The following is a 24,032-nucleotide window of genomic DNA, read 5'->3' as shown; positions in this document are numbered from 1 at the left end:
CAACCTACCAAAGTCCATCATGGACCGTTACATGGTAGTGGGGCTTTTCAAGGACGATGCTAGTACGACCAAACTAGCTGAGTCCTCCGTCGGCAACGACACATCTGGAACCTCAGACGTTTCCGTTGTCCTGAACCCCGGTCTTCAGGTCAGGCTACTTAAAGGGAAATCTCTCTGGGACAAGAACGATAGGGAAGTCTGGAGAGGTGCCGAATTTGACGTTGCAGGCGGTTTGATTCCCATTGTCGTGAAAGGCTACGATGCCAGTCTGCAGCTCTACACTAAAAATGGCTACGCCTGCGCTCGCCTGTTCGTGAAGATGTCCTTCGCTGACTGGAAGGAGGTGTTTAATTACTCGTGGGTAGGGTTCTACTCAGCAAACAGCGTCAACAACATTGAGTACCAAACCTTCCAGTGGGCAGGGTCTTTCACTAAAGAGATTTCCTCAGAGGAGATACCTGAGTATGATGTCTATGTTTATGAGTCCAGTATGGCCACTTCTCCAGGTGCCCAGGCCCGATTCATGCTGTCAAAATACAACGAAGTAGCACGTACTGTGGCCTGGGAAAATCAACCCTAAAAACCGTAGATGTAGATCATCTTTTACTTCATGTCATGATGACGCTGGGGTCTTTTGAGGCATATCTTATATCATAATGTATTTAACCTTTGAATCATTGTTGTTTCTGTAACTTTATCAGACACATGACTGAATGAACTTTTTCAAGGAACCACGTATTTTAACCTATAGGAGTTCGACCACAAAATCACTTATTTTACTACATTTCTTTGGCACCCTTGTTCCATGAATAATTCTGTTAACTCTGACTTTATTCACAAAATATAACGTAATTGTAATCAACTGTACTAAGTAAGCTATGCAGCCCCTCACTTTCGGGTTAATTGAAAATTAAATCCTCTTCATAATATTGCTATTTTTTTAAAACAAGCCATAGAAAGCTGGTCGCAATTACAGTTTCATCCACCAGAAAAGACAGAACAAATATTACAACAAATATTATGTTTAAACTCAAAATTACTAATCAATAAAAAAAACATTATTCATGGTAAAAAAAATGTCTAACTATATAATCGTTCTAAATGATATTATAACCAGGATTGGTGGAGTTCTGTCACACATGCAGTTAACAAAAAAATATATGGAAATGTCTTCCCTATCCAAAATGACATCCAACTGACTGCAGCATTACTGCAAAAATAGAGGAGGCAAGTAGAAGCTGTAGGAGGCATGGACCTTGTCTGTCGACCCCCTTAAAAACCGAAATTGTTGAAAAAAAATTGTGATCGATTAAAAAAAAATATCCAGTTCTATTTAAGGACCAAAAAATTGACAGCTGTGCCATACAGGTTGCAAAATAGTTGGGAAGAGATTTTTGACGTGCCGATTCCATGGCACATGTTTTAAGCACTGATACACAAAACAACTCGTGATTCAAAACATAGTTTTTTAATTTAAATTATAATACAAAGTTCTTTCTACCAATAGCATGTTATGTATATGGGGGATACGACCATCCCAGCTCTGAAGATTTTGCTGCAAAGAGACAGAATCAATAGATCACTTGTTCCGGTACCGTAGCTTGTTTCTGGTCAATATTGGCTGAAAAATCACATTTAACGAAAAATATCTCTGCAAATATGTAGCATCGTTGGGTGACTTGGAAAGCCATAGTCAATCAATCAATATTATAATAACACTCTTAGTAAAAAATATTCCCCTTACACTCTTTGGAATTGGCCTATATGGATAGGACTAAATGGAAATGTTTCTTACAGAAGGAATTTGGAAAGCATATGCATAAACATGGTATCAATTTAAAAGTCAACAGTTTGGAGATTCTGGGAAAATTCTTAGACTAAAGGTGAGGACGCAACAGTTCACCTGACACAAGACAGAATCCAAACATTACACTGATGATTTTATTGTGTACTTCAGATTTACTGTACTTTTCGCCATAATTGTTGTTCACAAAATCTGAAAATTCTCTAGATACATTCAGTAACGTGATAAGAATATTCATAGAGACTTTTGAGTAGGTGCAAAAAAATGAAAACTGTTTGAGTGAGAGGTCTAACTGGTGTTTCCAAGTGGCCACATACTCCAAATTGAGCACAGTTCCTACGTAATTTAAATGTAATTGTATGACTAAAAGAAGTCTTCAACCATAAGGTGTTTTTTTTGCTCTCATAGCTGTGCCGGAACTAGAGCAAGCACTTGTATCTTTTTTTTTTTTGGAACACAGCCCTCCACATACTTTTAAGTTATGTACTCAGTAGGTCCCTCGGGTCCTCTGGCCTTTTAACTTTCCCAAAGACTAGGACCAAGAGGCATGGAGAGTGTTTCGTAATTATGCCCCCAGCCTCTGGAATAGCCTGCCAGAGAACCTGAGGGGGGCTGAAACTGTGGACATATTTAAAATAGATCTTAAAACACATATTTTTAGCTTTGCTTTTCCTTAGGGTGCTTTTTAGTAATCCAGTTTGTGTCATTCTTTAGTTTTTTTAATCTTGTGTTTGTTGTGTAGTAAATATTTCAGCTTATATTTTCATTGCTTTCATTCATTCTTTCTTCCTGTAAAGCACATTGTATTCCATGTCTGAAATGTGCTGTATAAATAAAGCTTGATTGGATTTGATACGCAATTACTGTTGTTGTTTACACAATCCAAAGAATGGTCCATTATAAATCACAATCTGAGTCAGGTGTGCATTATTCGAAAGCTCTGTTCTATTGCAAACATAACAAGCTAAATTATAACCTATGATATTAGAGTGTTAGGCTTTCACAAGACAATTCAGAGAAGCAGATCCGTCATTTTGGTGCGCAGAGAATGGACTGCATTCAGACCTGTGGTCCGCGACAAATATTCTTCACAACCCAACAAACCAAGGCTCACTCTGTTCAAGACAACCCAGGGTTATAACACCAGGTTGTCTTGCAACTGTACATCAAACAAAGTGATCATGAACATTGACACTGTATATTACATGGGTTTTAGGATATGAAAATGTGGAAGTGCGCATTCGGACTTACGGGTGTTTGCGTCAACACTGTATTTATTTTAGTCCTCAAGGTCTCATCTTACAAAATATACAGGAAAAAAAATATTATCGCAACATGCAACAATTTCTAAGATTTTACAGAGTTACAGTTCATATAAGGAATTCAGCCAATTGAAATAAATTCATTAGTTCCAAATCTCTCCTTCATCGACACCTCTCCTTCAGATGTAGTTGATCAGGCTGTTGATTGTGGAATGAAGAATGTTGTCCCACTCCTCTTCAATGCCTGTGCGAAGTTGCTGTATACTGGCGGGAAGTGGACCCCGCTGTCGTACACGTCAATCCAGAACATCCCAAACATGCGCAATGGCTGCTGAAATATCTGGTGAGTATGCAAGAAGAATGGGAACATGTTCAGCTTCAGGAATTGGGACAGATCCTTGCGACACGGGCTGTGCATTATCATGCTGAAACACGAGGTGATTGCGGCAGATGAACGGCATAACAATGGGCCTCAGGATCTTGCCATGGTATCTCTGAATTCAAAGTGTCATAGATAAAATGCATTTGTGTTCATTGTTCATTGCTTATGCCTGCCCATACCATAACCCCACCGCAACCATGGGGTACTCTATTCACAACGTTGACATCCGCAAACCGCTCACCTACACAACATCTGTCAGGTACAGTTGAATCATCCATGAAAAGCAAAGTGGCTATCGAAGTTGAGCATTTGCCCTCTGAAGTCGGTCACAACGCCGAACTGCAGTTAGATCAAGACCCCGATGAGGATGACGAGCACGCAGATGAGCTTCCCTGAGACGGTTTCTGAGTGTTTTTGCAGAAATTCTTTGGATGTGCAAATCCACCGTTTCATCAGCTGTCCGGGTGGCTGGTCTCAGACAAACCCACCGTTTCATCAGTTGTCCGGGTGGCTGCTCTCAGACGAACCCACCGTTTCATCAGCTGTCCGGGTGGCTGCTCTCAGACGAACCCACCGTTTCATCAGCTGTCCGGGTGGCTGCTCTCAGACAAACCCACCGTTTCATCAGCTGTCCGGGTGGCTGCTCTCAGACGAACCCACCGTTTCATCAGCTGTCCGGGTGGCTGCTCTCAGACGAACCCACCGTTTCATCAGCTGTCCGGGTGGCTGCTCTCAGACGAACCCACCGTTTCATCAGCTGTCCGGGTGGCTGCTCTCAGACAAACCCACCGTTTCATCAGCTGTCCGGGTGGCTGGTCTCAGACAAACCCACCGTTTCATCAGCTGTCCGGGTGGCTGCTCTCAGACAAACCCACCGTTTCATCAGCTGTCCTGGTGGCTGGTCTCAGACGAACCCACCGTTTCATCAGCTGTCCGGGTGGCTGCTCTCAGACAAACCCACCGTTTCATCAGCTGTCCGGGTGGCTGCTCTCAGACGAACCCACCGTTTCATCAGCTGTCCGGGTGGCTGCTCTCAGACGAACCCACCGTTTCATCAGCTGTCCGGGTGGCTGCTCTCAGACGAACCCACCGTTTCATCAGCTGTCCGGGTGGCTGCTCTCAGACAAACCCACCGTTTCATCAGCTGTCCGGGTGGCTGCTCTCAGACGAACCCACAGGTGAAGAAGCCGGATGAGGAGGTCCTGGGATGGCGTGATAACACGTGGTCTGACAAATTCTCTAAAACAATGTTGATAGAGAAATGAACTTTCACATTTCCTGCAGTCAGTATGCCATTTGGCAAGCTCCCTCAAAACTTGAGACATCTGTGACATTGTGTGGTGTGACAAAATTGCACATTTTAGAGTGGCCTTTTATTGTTCCCAGCACAAGGTACACCTGTGTAATGATCATGCTGCTTAATCAGCTTCTTGATATGCCACACTTGTCAGGTGGATGTATTATCTTGGCAAATGATAAATGCTCACTAGCAGGGATGTAAACAAATTTATGCATAACATTTTAGTGAAATAAGCTTTTTGTGCCATCACCCAAGACTCACCATTGGGGAAGGCATTTAATAACGATATTATCAGGAAGCGCTGGTAGATTATTGATACGGACCCACAATTGAAACCCATCTTTAAATATCCCCCACATATAGTCTTTAAAATGACCCCAAATGTGAGAGACATTGTGGCCAAATCTGATTATTCACCAGAGAAAAGGGAAACATTCTTGGACAAGGTTCCGGAGGGTCATTACAGATGTGGCCAATGTGCTCAATGCAGTTGTCATGCCCTGATCTTAGAGAGCCTTTTTATGTCTCTATTAGGTTTGGTCAGGGTGTGATTTGGGGTGGGCAATCTATGTTTTGTTTTCTATGATTTTGGGTTTCTATGTTTTGGCCGGGTATGGTTCTCAATCAGGGACAGCTGTCTATTGTTGTCTCTGATTGGGAACCATACTTAGGTAGCCCTTTTCCCTCCTTTCTGTGTGGGAATGTTGTATTTGTTTGTGGCACGAAGCATCCAGTGCTGATCCATGGCACGAAGCCTCCAGTGATGATCCATGGTACGAAGCCTCCAGTGATGATCCAGGGCACGAAGCCTCCAGTGAGGAGTCATGGCACGAAGCCTCCAGCAATGGCCGTGACAGAACTTCCCACCACCAAAGGACCAAGCAGGGTGGTGAAAGGGACTCCTGCACATGTGAGGAGATCCTGGACGGTAAGGGACCCTGGAGGCAGGTTGGGGAGTATCGCCATCCAAGGGAGGAACTGGAGGCAGGTAAAAGGAGAGCGGCGGCAATATGAGGACGCAAGTCAGCGAAGCAGGCACGAGAGGCAGCCCGAGAGGGGGCACACAGGGAGATTGGCAGAGTCAGGTTAAAGAACTGAGCCAACTCCCTGTGCTCACCGTGGGGAGAGAGTGACTAGTCAGGCACCAGGTTATGCGGCTCTGGGCTGAGTGTCTCCAGTGCTCTCTCATAGCCCGGTGTGCTCTTTGCAAGCTCCCCGCAATTGCCATGCTAGAGTTGGCATTCAGCCAGGAGGGGTTGTGCCGGCTCAGCGCTCCTAGTCTCCGGTGTGTCTCTTAGGCCCGGGTTATGCTGCACCAGCTCTACGCACGGTATCCCCAGTTTGCCAGGAGAACCCAGTGCGGCCTGTTCCAGCTTCCCGCACGTGCCAGCTAAAGTGGGCATGCAGCCAAAAGGAGAGGTGCACATGTTAAGCACCAGATCTCCAGTGCTCCCCCACAGCCCGGTTCATCCTGTGCCTCCTCTAACGACCAGGCCTCCTGTATGTCTCCCCAGCCTGTTGGGCCCTGTGGCAGCCCCACGCACCAGGCTGTCTATATGTCTCCTTCCAGCAGTGAGGGTCCCCAGTCCGGAGTCTCCAGCAACGGTCTCCAGTCCCGAGCCTCCAGTGACGGTCTCCAGTCCGGAGCCCCCAGCGACGGTCCCCAGTCCGGAGCCCGCTACGAGGGTGCCCAGTCCGGGGCCCGCAACGAGGGTGCCCAGTCGGGGGCCAGCAACAAGGGTGCCCAATCCGGGCCCGCAACGAGGGTGCCCAGTCCGGGGCCCGCTACGAGGGTTCCCAGTCTGGGACCCGCAACGAGGGTTCCCAGTCCGGGGTCGGCGACGAGGGTCCCCGCACCAGAGGTGCCACCAAAGTGGGGTGAGCCAGTGGTGGAGTGGGGTCTGCGTCCCGCACCTGATCCGCCACCGCGGATAGATGCCCACCCAGACCCTCCCCTATAGGTACGGGTTTTGGGCTGGAGTCCGCACCTTTGGGGGGGGGATACTTTTTATGTCTCTATTTGGTTTGGTCAGGGTGTAAATCGGGGTGGGCATTCTATGTTTAGTTTTCTATGATTTTATGTTTCTTTGTTTTGGCCGGGTATGGTTCTTAATCAGGGACAGCTGTCTATCTTCGTCTCTGATTGGGAACCATACTTAGGTAGCCCTTTCCCTCCTTTCTGTGTGGGAAGTTGTATTTGTTTGTGGCACTTAAGCTTCACGGTTGTTTGTATTGTTTATTGTTTTTGTCGGTGTCATTCCAAAATAAAGAGGAACATGTACGCTCACCACGCTGACGGCCGTGACAGCGGTTCACGTATTAATGTGACTCATTTACCCACCGCCACACATGACAAAGATTAAGGTCAGAAACTGATTACTTGCATGTCCACCAATGTTGTTTGCATGTTGAAATACCCCTGTGGTCTGTCTCACATAGCCATAGAAGCCTTAAGACCCGGATCAGAGAGCACTGCAGCAATATATGGACAGATGGATATCCTATTAGGTACAAGCTGGACATCCTATTAGGTCTCTGAGGTACACTGGAATGTAAATGGTAAAGATGTCACGCAGGTGAGGGGACATTGAGAGAAAATGTCTTCAAATGGAATCTTTCTGAATCTTTCTTTACACACGGTCTCCTCTAGGCCTTAATGAGGAGTTCTACTTAAAACCGTTTTCATAGGTCCTAAATGTCCAAATTATTGTGTGCTTTAAAAAAAAATCCTAATTGAATATGATGTACAGTGGGGCAAAAAAGTATTTAATCAGCCACCAATTGTGCAAGTTCTCCCACTTAAAAATATGAGAGGCCTGTAATTTTCATCATAGGTACACTTCAACTGTGACAGACAAAATTTTTAAAAATCCAGAAAATCACATTGTAGGATTTTTAATGAATTTATTTGCAAATTATGGTGGAAAATAAGTATTTGGTCCCCTACAAACAAGCAAGATTTCTGGCTCTCACAGACCTGTAACTTCTTCTTTAAGAGGCTCCTCTGTCCTCCACTTGTTACCTGTATTAATGGCACCTGTTTGAACTTGTTATCAGTATAAAAGACACCTGTCCACAACCTCAAACAGTCACACTCCAAACTCCACTATGGCCAAGACCAAAGAGCTGTCAAAGGACACCAGAAACAAAATTGTAGACCTGCACCAGGCTGGGAAGACTGAATCTGCAATAGGTAAGCAGCTTGGTTTGAAGCAATTATTAGGAAATGGAAGACATATAAGACCACTGATAATCTCCCTCGATCTGTGGCTCCACGCAAGATCTCACCCCGTGGGGTCAAAATGATCACAAGAACAGTGAGCAAATCCTACAATGTGATTTTCTGGAATATTCTTTTTCTCATTTTGTCTGTCAAAGTTGAAGTGTACCTATGATGAAAATTACAGGCCTCTCTCATCTTTTTAAGTGGGAGAACTTGCCCAATTGGTGGCTGACAAATACTTTTTTTGCCCCACTGTATATATATTACTGTAAATATTGTTCACATTTCTTGCGTAAGGTCATGCATTTTGATACAGTATGTTCATAACGACATTTAATGTATGATCTATTTTTTTACCTCCTGTGTCAGGAAGTGATATCACTGAGTACTGCCTCTATATATAGCACCTACCACCCCCACCTGGGATATGGATGCCTGATGAAAAGTTGTTCAAAGAAAATCACCTGGGAGCAATTAGCAGGAGAGATGGGGGGGCAACTTCTTGTTGCGTGCGGTGCCCAAGGTTATGACGGTAGCAAGTCAAAATACAGAGCTGTGAAGGGGAGACCCTGAGCTCTTACGTCAGGTATAGCATGTTACCGTGCAGCCAGCATGTTACCGTGCAGCCATTCAGGAGGTTATCAGTGTCCAAATCTGCCATTTTCAACCAGTAGAAGGACACACGTGTAAAGGGCTACTTTACTATCTGATACTATGCGATTTAGAAAGGTTCAACACTTTTGTGAAACATCACAGCACAGTTGAAAAATATATGGCACATGGTTGGTCTACGGAGATAGATGGGAGGGGTTGAGGATAGCTGAAGGGAACTAAAAAGCTCAGGATCGATAATGGTTCTGACTGAAAACACAAGTCATTCCAGTAAAGAGGTTTGGGTGCATTTCAATCTGTGGTTAAATTCCAACCTTCCTGGTCATTGCAAAGAGAAGGACCCCAACTGATTAACACAATTTCCTCATTGATATGGGCCGAGTTCTATCAACACCTCTTATGCCTGGAGGAAATCCGAGAAAGAAATACAAGCAGTCTTTATCATTGGTCAATATGTACAATATGTACGCAAGCACCTGTAAATATTAACCAACAGGAAGTGGCCATAGACGTGTTTGCACAATGGGTATTGATGCATATAAATACACCAAATCTCTCAGTAACAAGATACACTGCGGAGAGCTTAAAGAGCAGGTAAGAGGCTCATTTAAAGAGCTTAAAGAGCAGGTAAGAGGCTCATTTAAAGAGCTTAAAGAGCAGGTAAGAGGCTCATTTAAAGAGCTTAAAGAGCAGATAAGAGGCTCATTTATAGAGCTTAAAGAGCAGGTAAGAGGCTCATTTAAAGAGCTTAAAGAGCAGATAAGAGGCTCATTTATAGAGCTTAAAGAGCAGGTAAGAGACTCATTTAAAGAGCTTATGTTCTGTAATGTATTATTGTTACGTGATTGCTGTATTTGAAAGTATGTAAAATGTATGTATAAGTAGCAGAGAAGCTGTAACGCTTTAAGAGAAACGGTACACAAAACTGTTGACGTCTTTTTGATATATTGATTTAGGAAAGAGGTTGCAGCCATTTCAAGATTTATACGTCATGCTTTATCATGCTCTTTGGCAAGTAACTTTGGTTGAAACAGATGCATTCGGAAAGTATTCAGAACCCTTGACTTTACAGCCTTATAAAATAGATTCATTTTTAAAAAGAAATCCGCATCAATCTATACACAACACCCAATAATGACAAAGCGAAAACAGGTTTTTAGAAATGTTTGCAAATTAATAAAAAAAATAAAAAAAATTGGTATTCAGACCCTTTGCTATGAGAATTGAAAATGAGCTCAGCTGCATCCTGTTTCCATTGATCATCCTTGAGATGTTTCGACAGCTTAATTGGAGTCCAGGCACACACCTATCTATGTAAGGTCCCGCAGTTGACAGTGCATGTCAGAGTAAAAACCAAGCCATGAGGTTGAAGGAACTGTCCGTAGAGCTCGAGACAAGATTGTGTCAAGACACAGATCTGGGGAACGGTACCAAAAAATGTCTGCAGCATTGAAGGTCCCCAAGAACATAGTGGCCTCCATATTTCTTAAATGGAAGAATTTTGGAACCACCAAGACTCTTCCTAGTGCTGGCTGCTCGGCCAAACTGAGCAATCGGGGGTGAAGGGCCTTGGTCAGGGAGGTGTTCAAGAACCTGATGGTCACTCTGACAGAGCTCCAGAGTTCTTCTGTGGAGATGTGAGAACCTTGGGGCTCCCGAGTGGCACAGTGGTCTAAAGCAATGCATCTCAGTGCTAGAGGCATCACTACAGACCCTGGTTCAATTCCAGGATGTATCACAACCGGCCGTGATTGGGAGTCCCATAGGGTGGCACACAATTGGACAAGCATCGTCTGAGTTAGGTTTTGGCCGGGGTAGGCTGTCATTGTATTTAAGAATTTGTTCTTAACTGACTTGCCTAGTTAAAAAATAAAAATAAAAAATAAAATACAGAATGACAACCTCTGCAGCATTCCACCAATCAGGCCTTTATGGTAGAGTGGCCAGATGGAAGCCACTCCTCAGTAAAAGACACATGACAGCCCACTTGGAGTATAGACTCTCAGACCATGAGAAACAAGATTCTCTGGTCTGATGAAACCAAGATTGAACTCTTTGGCCTGATTGCCATGCGTCATGTCTGGAGGAAATCTGGCACCATCTGGCACAAATCTCTGAATGTCCTTGAGTGGCCCAGACAGAGCCCAGACTTGGATCCGATCAAACATCTCTGGAGAGACCTGAACATATCTGTGCAGCTCCCCGTCCAACCTGACAGAACTTGAGAGAGAAGAATGGGATAAACGCCCCAAATACAGGTGTGCGAAGCATGTAACGTCATACCCATGACTACTGGAGGCTGTAATCACTGCCAAGGGTGCTTCAACAAAGTACTGAGTAAAGGGTTGGAATACTTATGTACTGTAAAACCTAAACTGTGCTATTTCAGTTTAGTTTATTTTTATAAATGTGCAAAAATGTCTAAAAACCTGTTTCTACTTTCTCATTATAGGCTATTGTGTGTAAAATAAAAAATGCATAATGTAAAGGGGTTTGAATACTTTCCAAATCCACTAGTTGTATAAATATAAATATTCAATATCTAATGTTGATATTTTGCGTGCTCTCTCACTCACTCTCAGGTTGATCATGGCATCGCACACCTTACTCTGCAGTTCCGTCTTGCTACTGTTTCTGTTCCCTGCCTCTTCATTTCCGACCATTGATTCAATCAGGGATCTGAGAGACATATGGTACGGCAACATCTTCCCACGACATGGTCTCTATCTGCTTTACTGGTTTGTTGACCAATCAGAGATCGACATCAACCATGACATCATTCAAACCCATTTCGATCCAGCCAGAGGTGACTATGGCTTTGGTTACTACAATAATAACGACAGTTTCCTCCCAGCTCTGACCGATCCAAAGAGCCAAGCTTACTATGCAGTGGGGGATATCAGTAAAGCTAACTCATGGGCCTTGCCTGAGTATGTCACTGAAAACTACTACAACTCACTGAAGTCGGGGAACAGAAATAGGGATAGGATCATAGTCAGGGTTGTCCAGGCAGAAGGGTCAAATCAGTTCAGGTTGGACGAGGTCTTAGTCACTGAACTTCGTCCACTCAATGTCAACCAAGCAAATTCCTTTCATCCAAATCACACGTACACCATTAGCTTCAACCTCTTACGAGAAATCCAGATGTTACGGGTCCATTGGAGGAACGACACATTGGGCGGTTTGGAGGCATTTCTGAGGCAAGCTGGCTACCAAACGTGCCCGTCACCTGAATTCCAGGTCTGTTATGTGAAGTCTATCCGATTCCAAAGGCTTCAGATGGTGGAAATGAAGACTGAGGACGATTGTCACCCGCTGAGGCTTGACGTCAAACCAGCTGAGAACGGCTACCTGAAAATGAGTTGGAGCAACCTACCAAAGTCCACCATGGACCGTTACGTGGTTGTGGGGCTTTTCAAGGGTGATGGTAGTCCGACCAAACTAGCGGAGTCCCCCGTCGGTAACGACACGTCCGGAACCTCAGACATTTTCGTGGCCCTCAATCCCGGTCTTCAGGTCAGGCTCCTCAAAAAATCTCCCTGGGACACGACCGAAATGGAAGTCTGGCGTGGTGCGGAGTTTGACGATGCAGACAGTTTGATTCCTGTCATCATGAAAGGCTACGATGCCAGTCTGCAGCTCTACACAAGAAATGGCTATGCCTGCGCTCGCCTGTTTGTGAAGAAGTCCTTCACTGACTGGAAGGACGTGTTTTATTACTCGTGGGTAGGGTTCTACTCTGCGAACAGTGTCAGCAACAAGGAGTACCAAACCTTCCAGTGGGCAGTTTATTTTACTAAAGATACTCCCTCAGATGAGATACCTGAATATGATGTCTATGTTTATGAGTCCAGTATGGCCACTTCTCCAGGTGCCCAGGCCCGATTCATGCTGTCAATATACAACGAAGTAGCACGTACGGTAGCCTGGGAAAGTCAACCCTAAAAACCAAGCCCTTGATGAAATGTTGAGAATTTTTATGCCATGATGATGTTGGGGTCTTTGAAGCACATTTTTATATAAAAAAGTATTCAACTGTTGAATCATTGTGGTTATGTAACTTTAATCAGACAATACTGAAATGTACTATTTCGAGGAAACATGAATTTGAGCCTCGAGTCTGATCACAAATCGCTTATTTTTCTTTGGCACCCTTGTCTCGTGAATAATTCTGACATAATTCTCAAAGTAAAATTAAATAGTAATCAACTGTACTAAGTAAGCTATATCTATGATTAACATGTTCACAGTGTTAAGTTGATGAATAACTGGACATTGCAAAAATACATGAATCAGTATGCAGTCATGTTGAAGTATGACGCATTCAACTTTTACCTGCATTTCCAATTGATCTTTAAATACCTGTAATGCTTATAAGAAATGTAGTTTACGTTTTTTATATAGTGGTGCAATTGTAGTTTGACTGTTTTTATATAGTGGTGCACGTGGGGAGTGTGAATTCCCCAGATGATCTGTTTATGAAATAAATAGTTGAGTCTGCTAAGACCAATGCTTAAGGTCCATGATCTGAAGCAGCAATGTATCACTGTTTTTTTGCAATAAACATTAGCATTATGCCAAGTTCAAACTAATGTGAAATAGCATGATTAACAGGGATCTCAAAAACACAAACTTTCAGAATTTTAATAAACAAACCTTGTTTATGGGTGGTAAACAAATATGTAATGCGACTCAGTTTCTATGTTAACATGGTAACAGGGAATACGCGTCACTGTATCGGCCTAACACACTGTCTGACTACACAATGCAGGATAGACAATTTCCTGATTTTGTCACTCAAGACCATTCCAGAATAATAGGCGACACTGAGCATAATCGAGACAGGATTGTTGTTAGATTTGTCCGGAGGGATTTGACGAGAATCGACCATATATTTAATACACTGCACCTTCCGTTAGAGTGCAATCAGCCAAATACGGATTACGATCAGACAAATACCTTTGAGATTCACGTCGACCTTATTAGACAGATCTGAAATCGAAATATGCTAGAATTTCTGGTTTAAGCAGGATTCAAAATGAACACAAAACAGTGCTTTGCATAAATGCACAGTGAAGCCAAGGAATACAGTCACAAGGAGACCTCAGGGTGCGAAAACCCATGAGGATGTTGATTGAGGTCGATACTTTTAGGGTGGGGGAATTTCAGAATTAGATGGAGCGTCCTATTGCAGAAGGTTTTGGGGGTGAAGGCAACAACGGTCAGACTCAAGACGACATCCACCTCAGTCTCCACAACGTCTCTGACACTTGTGTGACCCTAAGCCCCGGTCTTCAGGTCAGGCTCCTCACAAGTAAACCATGGTGGTTCAGCTATCCAGAGGAGGAAATCTGGAGGGGCCCTGAGTTTGACTATGCCAATGGGGAGATGCCTGTTCAGATTTGAGGCTTCGACAACAGTCTACAGCTCTACACTAAAAAAGGGTTAGACTTGGGTGGTTATACATATATGAGACAGTTCAGAATTCATCTGAATATTATGTGTATACATATAAATCTGATGGAAGCACGTTTCTTGGAGTGAAGGCTGGTTTCATGCTGTATAAATACAGTGAGGAAAAAGCAGTCATTGAACCTTGAAAGGGAACAAATGATAACCAAAATAAATGAGATGAATTGAAATAGAATCACACATTTAGGTTAAATCACAAATCCATGATTCAACTTGTACATACAGTACTCTACACTTTGCTCCTTTTTGCATTCGAGTCGATTCGAAATCCAGCTCATCACAAATCAACTCCAGCTTGCTCTTGCGACTTGGGTGTGTTGGTGCGTTGTGACAATTGCACTGTGTGAGTTTTTAACATTAATATGGTGGTGTAACTGTACAGAACCTAATCTGATCTGTGCAGTGTGTGTGTGTGTGTGTGTGTGTGTGTGTTGTTTGATTGAGGCGTAAGGCGGTGTAATCGTTTATAATGTAAAGGTTGATGAATGACGAAGTATTGTAAGTTTGCAGTCGTGTCGTGTCGGATGATGATGATGCCTTTAACTTGCACAGTAGACTTGCATTTCAACTGTCTTTACACTTTCGAGCTTGACGATATTTAACTTCCAAAAGGGACGTTTATCCATCAGAACACTCAACCGTTTTGTTATTGAGATCACTTGTTAAAGATGAGAAGCTGATTGGCAATCAATTTCATCCATCATTGCAAAACAATTGACTTGGGGAAAAAAATGTATGTTATACACATGATATTTCTACAGTTGACTTTGATGTTTACCCAGACTTATTTTACTTAATTGTCCCTAAATAAAGTTGGATGAATAAAGTTGTATCGAATTAAATTAAATACTTGAAACACCGGAAGCAAATAAAAGACACAAGGCGCCCAAACTATTTTTTATGAATAATTTATTGCCAGTAGGAAAGCGTGAGCTAGTGGCAGTATTCAATAAAAACCTTAACAAGACCATAGTACTGCTCACACCCACATAGACATCTGAAAAAGTCAAGTGTCTATGGATAACTTTGCACTATAAATATAATCGGGTCCCATTTTCGTGGTGGAAAAATAAAGAGGTTCCAAAGTCGCCATTTACAAACAAACAAATAAAAAATAGAACAACACAAGAATATGCAGTCGCTCATCGAAGACCCTTTTTGAAATGAGCAGGAGACGATCAACTTTCAACGGATACATGGTGTTTTGGAAAAGCTGAGCTCTTCTTTCTTTTTTACATTTTTTTTTAAAAACAAGTTTCAGTTTTTTCTTCTTGTGAATGAAGGAACAGTAAGGCTGATAATGTAGCACACCATTTAACTTGTGTTTTTTTTTGGGGGGGGTAAATAAAAGCATAAAATATCTACAAAACCTAGTAAACCTTGAAATCAAAACTGTACATTTAAATTTACATTGAAAATGAACGAGGATTTGTATCAAAAATCAGTTTGTACGGTTTTACCTCTACAAATACAGATATCACCTTGTAGTGTGTGTTTTATCTATCAGGATCGTTGTTGTCAATGGTTTTCTTTTCTTTGTAGTTGTACATCAATGTAGTTTTTCGTCAAGACATTTCTTGTGCATAATTGACATTTACTTAAAGCAATGGCACAGCCAACTCAAACATGGGTATTTTTCCAGTACTGCAGGAGTTGGACTGAGTAGATAGAGGAGGCTATGGGGTCCAGTGCTGTTAAATGATATCTCTTTGAAGACACCGCCACCCAGCCAAGCAGCCTTCAGAGTAAGACCAGTCCCAACAACCCCTGTTTACGTGAACAAATTCATTGCTCTGTGTGTGTATGTATAAGTGTGTACATGTGTCTGTGTCAGTGTTGCTTTGTGTTGTGTGTCGTTGTAGTGTGTACATACACAGGCAGAGGGGGTTAACATAAGGTAGAGATGGGGGGGGGGTTCAGGCACTTTTGTTTGGATCCAGTGTCAGACTTCAGTGTGCTGTTGGGAGTCCAGTGCGGGGATGGCCAGCCGCTCAAAGTGTCCCTCGTCACCACTCTCATAGTCGCTCAACATAACTTCTGACTCCTCGCAGCACGCCGACATGTCCGAGCAGGAGGCCGTGGACGTGTACAGGGACATGGACATGTTGTCCAGCGCCGGCGCCTCAAAGTCCCCCCGCCCGTACCCCATGGGGTAGCTGCCCCGGTAGCTGCTGGCGCCGCCCATGGTGGAGGCTGGGGTGGTGGTGGCGGCCGTGGAGCCGCCGCAGCCCGGGCTGCCCTCAGCGTCGCTGGGATAGTGGTGGTGTGGTAGGTACTGGTTAAGGCTATAGAGCTGGGGCAGTGGTGGGCGGTGGCGCACACCAGAGGACAAACTCGAACCCGGGCTGCCATGAGGCGCCAGGTCCCTCCGGGGTGGTTCCAGGGTGTCGTAGCGGTCGCCATACTCGGGCAGCGGCGGCAGGGGCAGGTCCTCGTGGGCGAGGAAGTCCTCGGGAGGCGGCGGGAAGTCGCTCTCGATGTCGTAGCCGCCGGGGTAGTAGTCAGTATCGATGGCGTTCGGGTCACTGTACAGGGGGGTCGGGGACTCCACAACCTCATACTGGGGGAACTCCTGGATTCCAGGAAGTTGAACACTTGGCATCCAATCAGATGTGTCCCAGTGGTAGCCTGTTAGACAAGGATGCAAATAATTAGACACCACAGGTGCCACCACCCTAAGCCTCAATCAAAGCACACACACTCGCACAGATCAGATGACATACATTTACACAACAGCAGCGTGTTAATGCCCACACCATGCAATTGCCACGACACACCAACACATTAAGTTGGATTCGTAAAAAAATATACGCAAAAATCAGAAAACAGTTTAAAAACGCGCACACATTCTTTGCAAATACACACATGTACACACACGTAGTATAAACAAATACTACCTTAAGATGTGGTACACTTGAAACAGACACTTTTTTGTTGTTATTGCTTTTATGGAGTGGTTTGTGCGGAGATCATTTCAAAATGGGGGTGAATACGATTAGTGATTTTCAAAGCAACGTTTCAAACGGTTTCTTTCAAAAAGGCTCCAGGTTGTTTTAGTGTCACATGTCAAAAAGGGATATGAATAACTTCATTCAACGTGGGGCAGTTATAGTTACTGGGAAAAGGGGGGGGGGGAACACAAAACACATTTTAGGGTCTACGTGAGGGATTTGAATTGAAATACTGTGACAAAATTAGACAGTTTCCATGTTTAGTTGTCAACTATCGATATGATATTGTTTCGACCAAACAGTGCTTAAACATTTCCAGTCGTATTTCCTCACAGTATCTATGTCATGCATGGGATTGTTTTGTTGGTTGACAGTAAGTGGGGTGGGGGGAACCACTGGGATTCAGGCAAACAAATGACAAAATAGTCACCTCTTGGGTTCTTGAGATCATGAGCCAAAAAAGACTCTTTAGACGAGGCAAGAAGGGAGTGGAGAGAGGAAGAAAAAGTCATTTTAAGAACCTGAGAGAGAGAAGCTCAGAGCAAGAATGAAACATTAAGAAAAAAACATCTACTGCTCTGAGCGAAGATACAGGCTTACAATACAGACAACAGTCGTGACATTTTCTTAAACAGTCAACCGAAGGGCGAGGGAAATTAATCCTTCCAAATGAAACCTTTGCTGCTCGGTTAATTGGCCAATCGTGTGAGACATTTCAATTTTGAGATTCAAATTAGGCAGCGTGATTCAAATGGCAATAATTTGGATGACAATGAGATGAGGCATGTCATTGGATAAGGAAATGGCATCTCCGAGGCCTAACTCATCATCCTGACACCGAGGACAGAGAACAAAATTACCAGACCTGGAATTCAAAGAGTATTCAAAATCATTTAAAATACTTAAACTGTGCTTAATTGAGCTTGCCTGTTGCAATGGAACCAATAGAAATGTGTGTGTTTTTTTTAAAGTGCAAACACTCTAAGGACTTGAAAGATGTCAAATAGTATTCAAACCCAGGTCTGGAAACTACGGAACGCAACCACACAGAAACACCACAGATGGCTAACAAGTATTGATTGAGGTGATAATAGTAAAAAAAAAAAAAAAGTACCTTCTCCTTCCACCGAGTCAATAACAGAGTTGACAAGGTGGATTACCGTCACTATGGAGGCTTGTGAAAGGTAAGGGAAAGGAGCAGATGAGGAGAGGTTTGACATTAGTACAAATGATTTGGAAAAAGAATCCAAACACAAAATGGAAGTGCACGTTTGCTGGGGAAAAGTCAAATCAACGTTCGAGAAACGTTTCCCTACAAAAATGTTTATTTTCCCTGTGTCGCTCCGAAACGTATGGAGTTTTTGGGTTGAGGGGGGTGGGGGGTAGGACGAAGGGAAGACAGGAGGGTAAGACTGACTGCATGATATTGAAGGACGTCTACATTTGGATGTCTGTGGTTTTCAATGGTCACAACACGGAGGTGGAACGGGACACGGTGGAGAGGGAGTTTGGTCTTTGTGCAAGAGAACACACAGCAACAACATACAGGGGTGCCATTGACAGTATGGAAGGAAGGATCAGAGAAATTCTCAAGGATAAAAATGCCTTTCCAGCCCTAAAATAGCTAAGACTATATTTTGTCCAAATACAGTCAAAACTAAATAATACTTCACAAAGAAGTTGAAATATTTTCTATATAGATATACTGTAAAAAATATCTATGATAAATACATTAGATCAATGTATCAGAAATCCTGCAGGTTTTCACAGTGAGGTTAAGGGTAAGTACAGATGAAGGTTGTGGTGATTGATGGCAAACACATTCCCTACAACCCAACGTGAAATGAGGACAGATATGGGAGAAAAACCATCATATGTACTGTACTTTATACCCTTGCTTAATGCTCTTCACGGTCTTCCTCAAACCTGCATCTGTGGCTAGACTTTGTTTAAAAAGAAACACATGCAAAAAGAGAGACAAACAAAAAAGGGACATGCAAGTAAATAACTTAAAATCATGTTATGATGCTAATTTGCTAACTTCCTTGGCTAATGCTAATTCGCTAACTTCCTTGGCTAATGCTAATTTCCCCTCTTGCCACTTCAGCGGGGAAGCCTGTACAAGCAAGCCTGTTTTGCGACTAGGGTTGAGTAGAGTGCGAGAGAGAACAGAAAGAGAGAGGTTTTTTTTATGCCTTGGAGAATATTGCAAAAATGTTCTCTTTGATCGCTTCCTTCTGTACCGAGGTGATTGAGGACTTACACACTGACCCCTAGTTAAAACCGTGTTCTGGGTCTGTGAACCGATTTGATCCAAATGGGAACTGAAGCCCCGCAGCAAAGAGGGAGAGAGAAAAAAAACACATGACCCCAGAGAGTCACCGTTGCAGCCAATCACGGCACACAAGGAGAGATGATTAGCATGTAGCATGTACACAAGTCAACTACAGCCAAGGGGCCACTACAAAGAACTGCAGTCGTACAAGAACCAGACGACTTTTCCACAAGCATCCCCACGTGTGCTTTCCACTGCAAACATGCAAGAGACTGATGTAGCGCTTCAGAATTCAGAAACTATCCAACCAAATTAAAATGACATATTTAGATCTATATTAACAACAAATATGGGTCGATAAGACCAAAGGAAAACTACATTTGAATATATACGTTAAGTACAAATATGGGTGTGTAAGACGACCAAACTTCCTTGGTTCACTTCGGGGGTAAACAAATCTAGTCAATGTATTAGGACATTTATTCATAAACTGGCAAGGTTGACCATTTCTGTTCAGATACATACCGTTATCGTCACAGGACTCAGACTGGAAGGAGCTGAGGGACTGGACCTCAGACATGCTGCCCCTGGTGTTGTAGTGACAGGCACTGTCCTCCACTGGCTTTTTGGTCAAACAGTGATCCAAGTCTACTACCTTAGCTGGAGTACAGAAACACATGCACACAGACAAACAAAGATGTAAGTTGGTGAAGTAGTATTTCCGGAAGAGACTACACGCAGGGATTTGCTACATTTCTGTACTTTGGTTTTAGGTTTGGACACTAGGGTTGGGAGATGATGACTAAATAGATCATTCCAGACTGTAAATATGATGTCCTTATTTATAACATAGTCACATTCTCATTAAATAATCTGAGTATGGCGAAAAAAATGAGGCTTTGTTAATTTATTTAGACCTGTTGATACAGCCTAACTGATCAAACTGCACAGTTTTGATTTGTAAAGTTCAAAAATAGTATCGTCTTGCATATTACGATATACCGTCTGGCTCTTCACGATTTATCGTCGATGTCAAATATCACGATAGTTGATTTAATAATATATATCGGCCCACCCCTATCGGACACCCCATGAATGATGCGAAGGTAATTCCACCAACGAGCCTAAAAAAATCTAGCAGGGAATCTACAAATATGAAATCAACAATAAAGATATGGACTTGAGTAAAGGAGCTTTACCATCATATTCGTAGTCCCAGCTGGGCTTCTGAATGGAGTCGCTGTCGGAGACCGAGTTGGAGGGCGGTGGCGGAGGCAGTTGGGCGCCACGCTGCACACGGCCACCGTCTTGCGGTGTCCGTGCATCGTGTCCGGGTTGAACGTGCTGAACTCGGGGTGCTCGGGGATGGCCGAGCCCTCGAACGAGTTGCGGTCCAGGTTGTTGCGTGAGTCGCTGGGGATGCTGGGTGTGTACGAGCTGGGCCGAACAGGCACCTGAGGCGGAATGTCCGAGTAAATGTTCTTACAAAGCTTTGCGTCAAAGTAGGGTCGCTGGAGGAAGGAGTGCGGCGCTAAGCCTCCCGGGCTGCGCTTGTCGTCGTCAGACTTGGACTTTCTTCGACACACCCTCTTGCGGATGACCACGAAGAGGACGACCAGGAGGAAAATGGAGGCCACAAAGACGACAATACCGATGACTTCTTCAAGACCAATGTTCCAGGAGGTGGAGACGAACTCGTTGCGGACCTCGGAGCGGAGTTCGCATAGCCGCCCAATGTTGCCCAGGGAGCAGTTGCAGGAGTACGAGCCGTAGGTGTTCTGGCATTGGCCGCCGTTGGAGCACGGGTTCTTCAGGCACTCGTCCACATCACTGAGGCACCTGCACCGCGACAAAGGACGGGGAGGATTAGAAGAGAGTAGCACAGTAACGGTAAATGATAGTAGTTTGGAAAATCTACAACTGGAAAAACGGTAGCTTTGAGAAGTAAGACGGCAAACCTTTGCGCACACATACCTGTCACCCTGGAATCCCTGTTCACACTCACACACAGGACCATCCAGACTGTCAATGCACTTCCCACTGTTTTTACAGGGGTTGTCTGTGCAGTATGGCCCCACCTGGCACCTGTAGTGGAAAATAAATATTCAATACAGCAGCCTAGACCAAAGAGTAATGAGAAATAGCAGTTTCATTTCCTGGCAGTCACTGATCTGATACTTAATCCTAATATCTTAAATACTAAGAATCCAAAACATACGTCATTTTATAGAGAATTATCTACAGTTGAAGTCGAAAGTTTACATACACCTTAGCCAACTACATTTAAACTCAGCTTTTCACAATTCCTGGCATTTAATCCTTGTAAAAATGCCCCGTCTTCAGTGAGTTAGAATCACCAGTTTATTTTAAGAATGTGAAATGTCAGAATAATAGTAGAGAGAGTGATTTATTTCAGCTATAATTTCTTTAGTCACATTCCCAGTGGGCCAGAAGTTTACATACACTCAATTTGTATTTGGTGGCATTGCCTTCAAATTGTTTAACTTGGGTCAAACGTTTCGAGTAGCCTTCCACAAGCTTCCCACAATAAGTTGGGTGAATTGTGACCCATTCCTCCTGACAGAGCTGGTGTCAGGTTTGCAGGCCTCCTTGCTCAAAACACGCTTTTTCAGTTCTGCCTACACATTTTCTATGGGATTGAGGTCAGGGCTTTCTGATGGCCACTCAAATACCTTGACTTTGTTGTCCTTAAGCCATTTTGCCACAACTTTGGAAGTATGCTTGGGGTTATTGTCCATTTGGAAGACCCCTTTCCAACCAAGCTTTAACTTCCTGACTGATGTCTTGAGATGTTGCTTCAATATATCCACATAATTTTCTTTGCTCGTGGTGCCATCTATTTTGTGAAGTGCACCAGACCCTCCTGCAGCAAAGCACCCCCACAACATGATTCTGCCACCCCCGTGGTTCACGGTTGGGATGGTGTTCTTCAGCTTGCAAGCATCCCCCTTTTCCTCCAAACATAACGATTGTCCGTTCTAGTTTTGTTTCATCAGACCAGAGGACATTTCTCCAAAAAGTACCATCTTTGTCCCCATGTGCATTTGCAAACTGTAGTCTTTCTTTTTTTGGAGCCGCGGCTTCTTCCTTGCTGAGCAGCCTTTCCAGTATATGACTTGTTTTACTGTGGATATAGATACGTTTGTACCCGTTTCCTCCAGAATCTTCACAAGGTCCTTTGCTGTTGTTCTGGGACAGATTTCGAACCAAAGTACGGTCATCTCTAGGAGACAGAACGAGTCTCCTTCCTGAGCGGTATGACGGCTGCGTGGTCCCATGATGTTTACCTTGCATACTATTGTTGGTACAGATGAACGTGGCACCTTCAGGTGTTTGGAAATTGCTCCCAAGGATGAACCAGACTTGTGGGGGTCTACATTCTGTTTCTGAGGTCTTGGCTGATTTCGTTTGATTCTCCCATGATGTCAAGCAAAGAGGCACTGAGTTTGAAGGTCGGCCTTGAAATACATCCTCAGGTAGACCCCCAATTGACTCAAATTATGTCAATTAGCCCATCAGAAGTTTCTAAAGCAATGACATAATTTTCCAAACTGTTTAAAGGCACAGTCAACTTAGTGCATGTAAACTTCTGGCCCACTGGCATTGTGATACAGTGAATTATAAGTGAAATAATCTGTCTGTAAACAATTGTAGGAAAACTTACTTGTGTCATGCACAAAGTAGATGTCCTAACCAACTTGCCAAAACAATAGTTTGTTAACAAGAAATTTGTGGAGTGGTTGAAAAACGAGCTTTAATGATTCCAACCTAAGTGTATGTAAACGTCTGACTTCAACTGTATATGTTCGCATGTGATTTCAGCGCTGCGGAAATGCTCAATGCCGTTTCCTACAGATCAACTCCTCCGGTTTTCATCAACATGAGCTCAGGATCGATGTTCATTTCAGAGTGAGCTAACAGAGAGCTATCGTTTTACACTTGATGGAGAATACCGAGCCCTGGACATGAGCAAAAAACAATTACGGAATGATGGATTTTAGAACGCAGTTAAGCCGAGATCGTATCCTCTATAACACATGGCAAAACAGAATATATATATATTTTTTAAAGATTTGATCCAAACATTGAAATTGGTAAGAGGGCATCATTTTCTTTCATACCATGTTTATAACAAGTAATAAATCATTATATCTGTCAGCTTTAACCAGCACTATTTTAGCAGTTTGGAAAAATGTCTCGTCTGAGCTCCCGAATCTATAATTCAACTTTAACCCTTAAACAGTCACGATGGAAATAAACGTATCATATCTATGACTGAGACAGATCCATACCGTTGTCCTGAGTACTGCCCTCTGCACTGGCAGTAGAGGTCGTCGCCGCGCGGAACGCAGGTTCCCCCGTACAGGCAGGGGTTGGAGGCACATGGGCTGATGCCAATCTCACAGTGAGTACCCATGAACGAAGCCTTGCACTTACAGAAGTAACCTGGGGAAATAGCAGAGAAGGCATAAGAAAAATAATGTAGGACATTTCTATTAGTAGTTCTAAAGGTCATTTCTTGATGTCTGTGTTCACAGAGCTGCTGGGGAGAATTATAATTGGTCTTTGTGTTGATTAGAATAGAGGCGGGTTTGGCTTGAGGACTGAAGATTACAGCTGTATACTTTAACTTTGTGTTTCAGAAACACACATTTGGATGATAAAGTAATTGTTATCTTTACATAATCCAACGTTGAGGATCATAAGCAGGCTAGGTTGAGGAGCAGAAC

General features: G+C 43.5%; 2 protein-coding genes across 2 annotated transcripts in view; one reads left to right on the top strand and one right to left on the bottom strand.

The window, feature by feature from the left end:
* The first annotated feature begins 11,168 nt into the window (after positions 1-11,168).
* LOC135506513 (uncharacterized) lies at positions 11,169-13,249 on the top strand. Its single transcript, XM_064925877.1, has one exon. The coding sequence runs from the start codon at positions 11,173-11,175 to the stop codon at positions 12,526-12,528; it is 1,356 nt and encodes a 451-aa protein (XP_064781949.1). The 5' UTR covers positions 11,169-11,172; the 3' UTR covers positions 12,529-13,249.
* A 1,698-nt stretch (positions 13,250-14,947) lies between these two features.
* Positions 14,948-24,032, bottom strand: part of fat1a (FAT atypical cadherin 1a) — a 96,689-nt gene continuing 87,604 nt past the window's right edge. Inside the window, 7 exon segments of the mRNA XM_064926166.1 lie at positions 14,948-16,683; positions 17,437-17,472; positions 19,807-19,941; positions 20,481-20,558; positions 20,561-21,120; positions 21,256-21,366; positions 23,595-23,748. Coding sequence (XP_064782238.1) covers positions 15,998-16,683; positions 17,437-17,472; positions 19,807-19,941; positions 20,481-20,558; positions 20,561-21,120; positions 21,256-21,366; positions 23,595-23,748 — 1,760 coding nt within the window. The 3' untranslated portion in view covers positions 14,948-15,997.

Source organism: Oncorhynchus masou, chromosome 20 (assembly GCF_036934945.1).
Source record: "Oncorhynchus masou masou isolate Uvic2021 chromosome 20, UVic_Omas_1.1, whole genome shotgun sequence".
NCBI classification, from domain to species: domain Eukaryota; kingdom Metazoa; phylum Chordata; class Actinopteri; order Salmoniformes; family Salmonidae; genus Oncorhynchus; species Oncorhynchus masou.
This window is presented reverse-complemented; position numbering and strand designations above follow the sequence as displayed.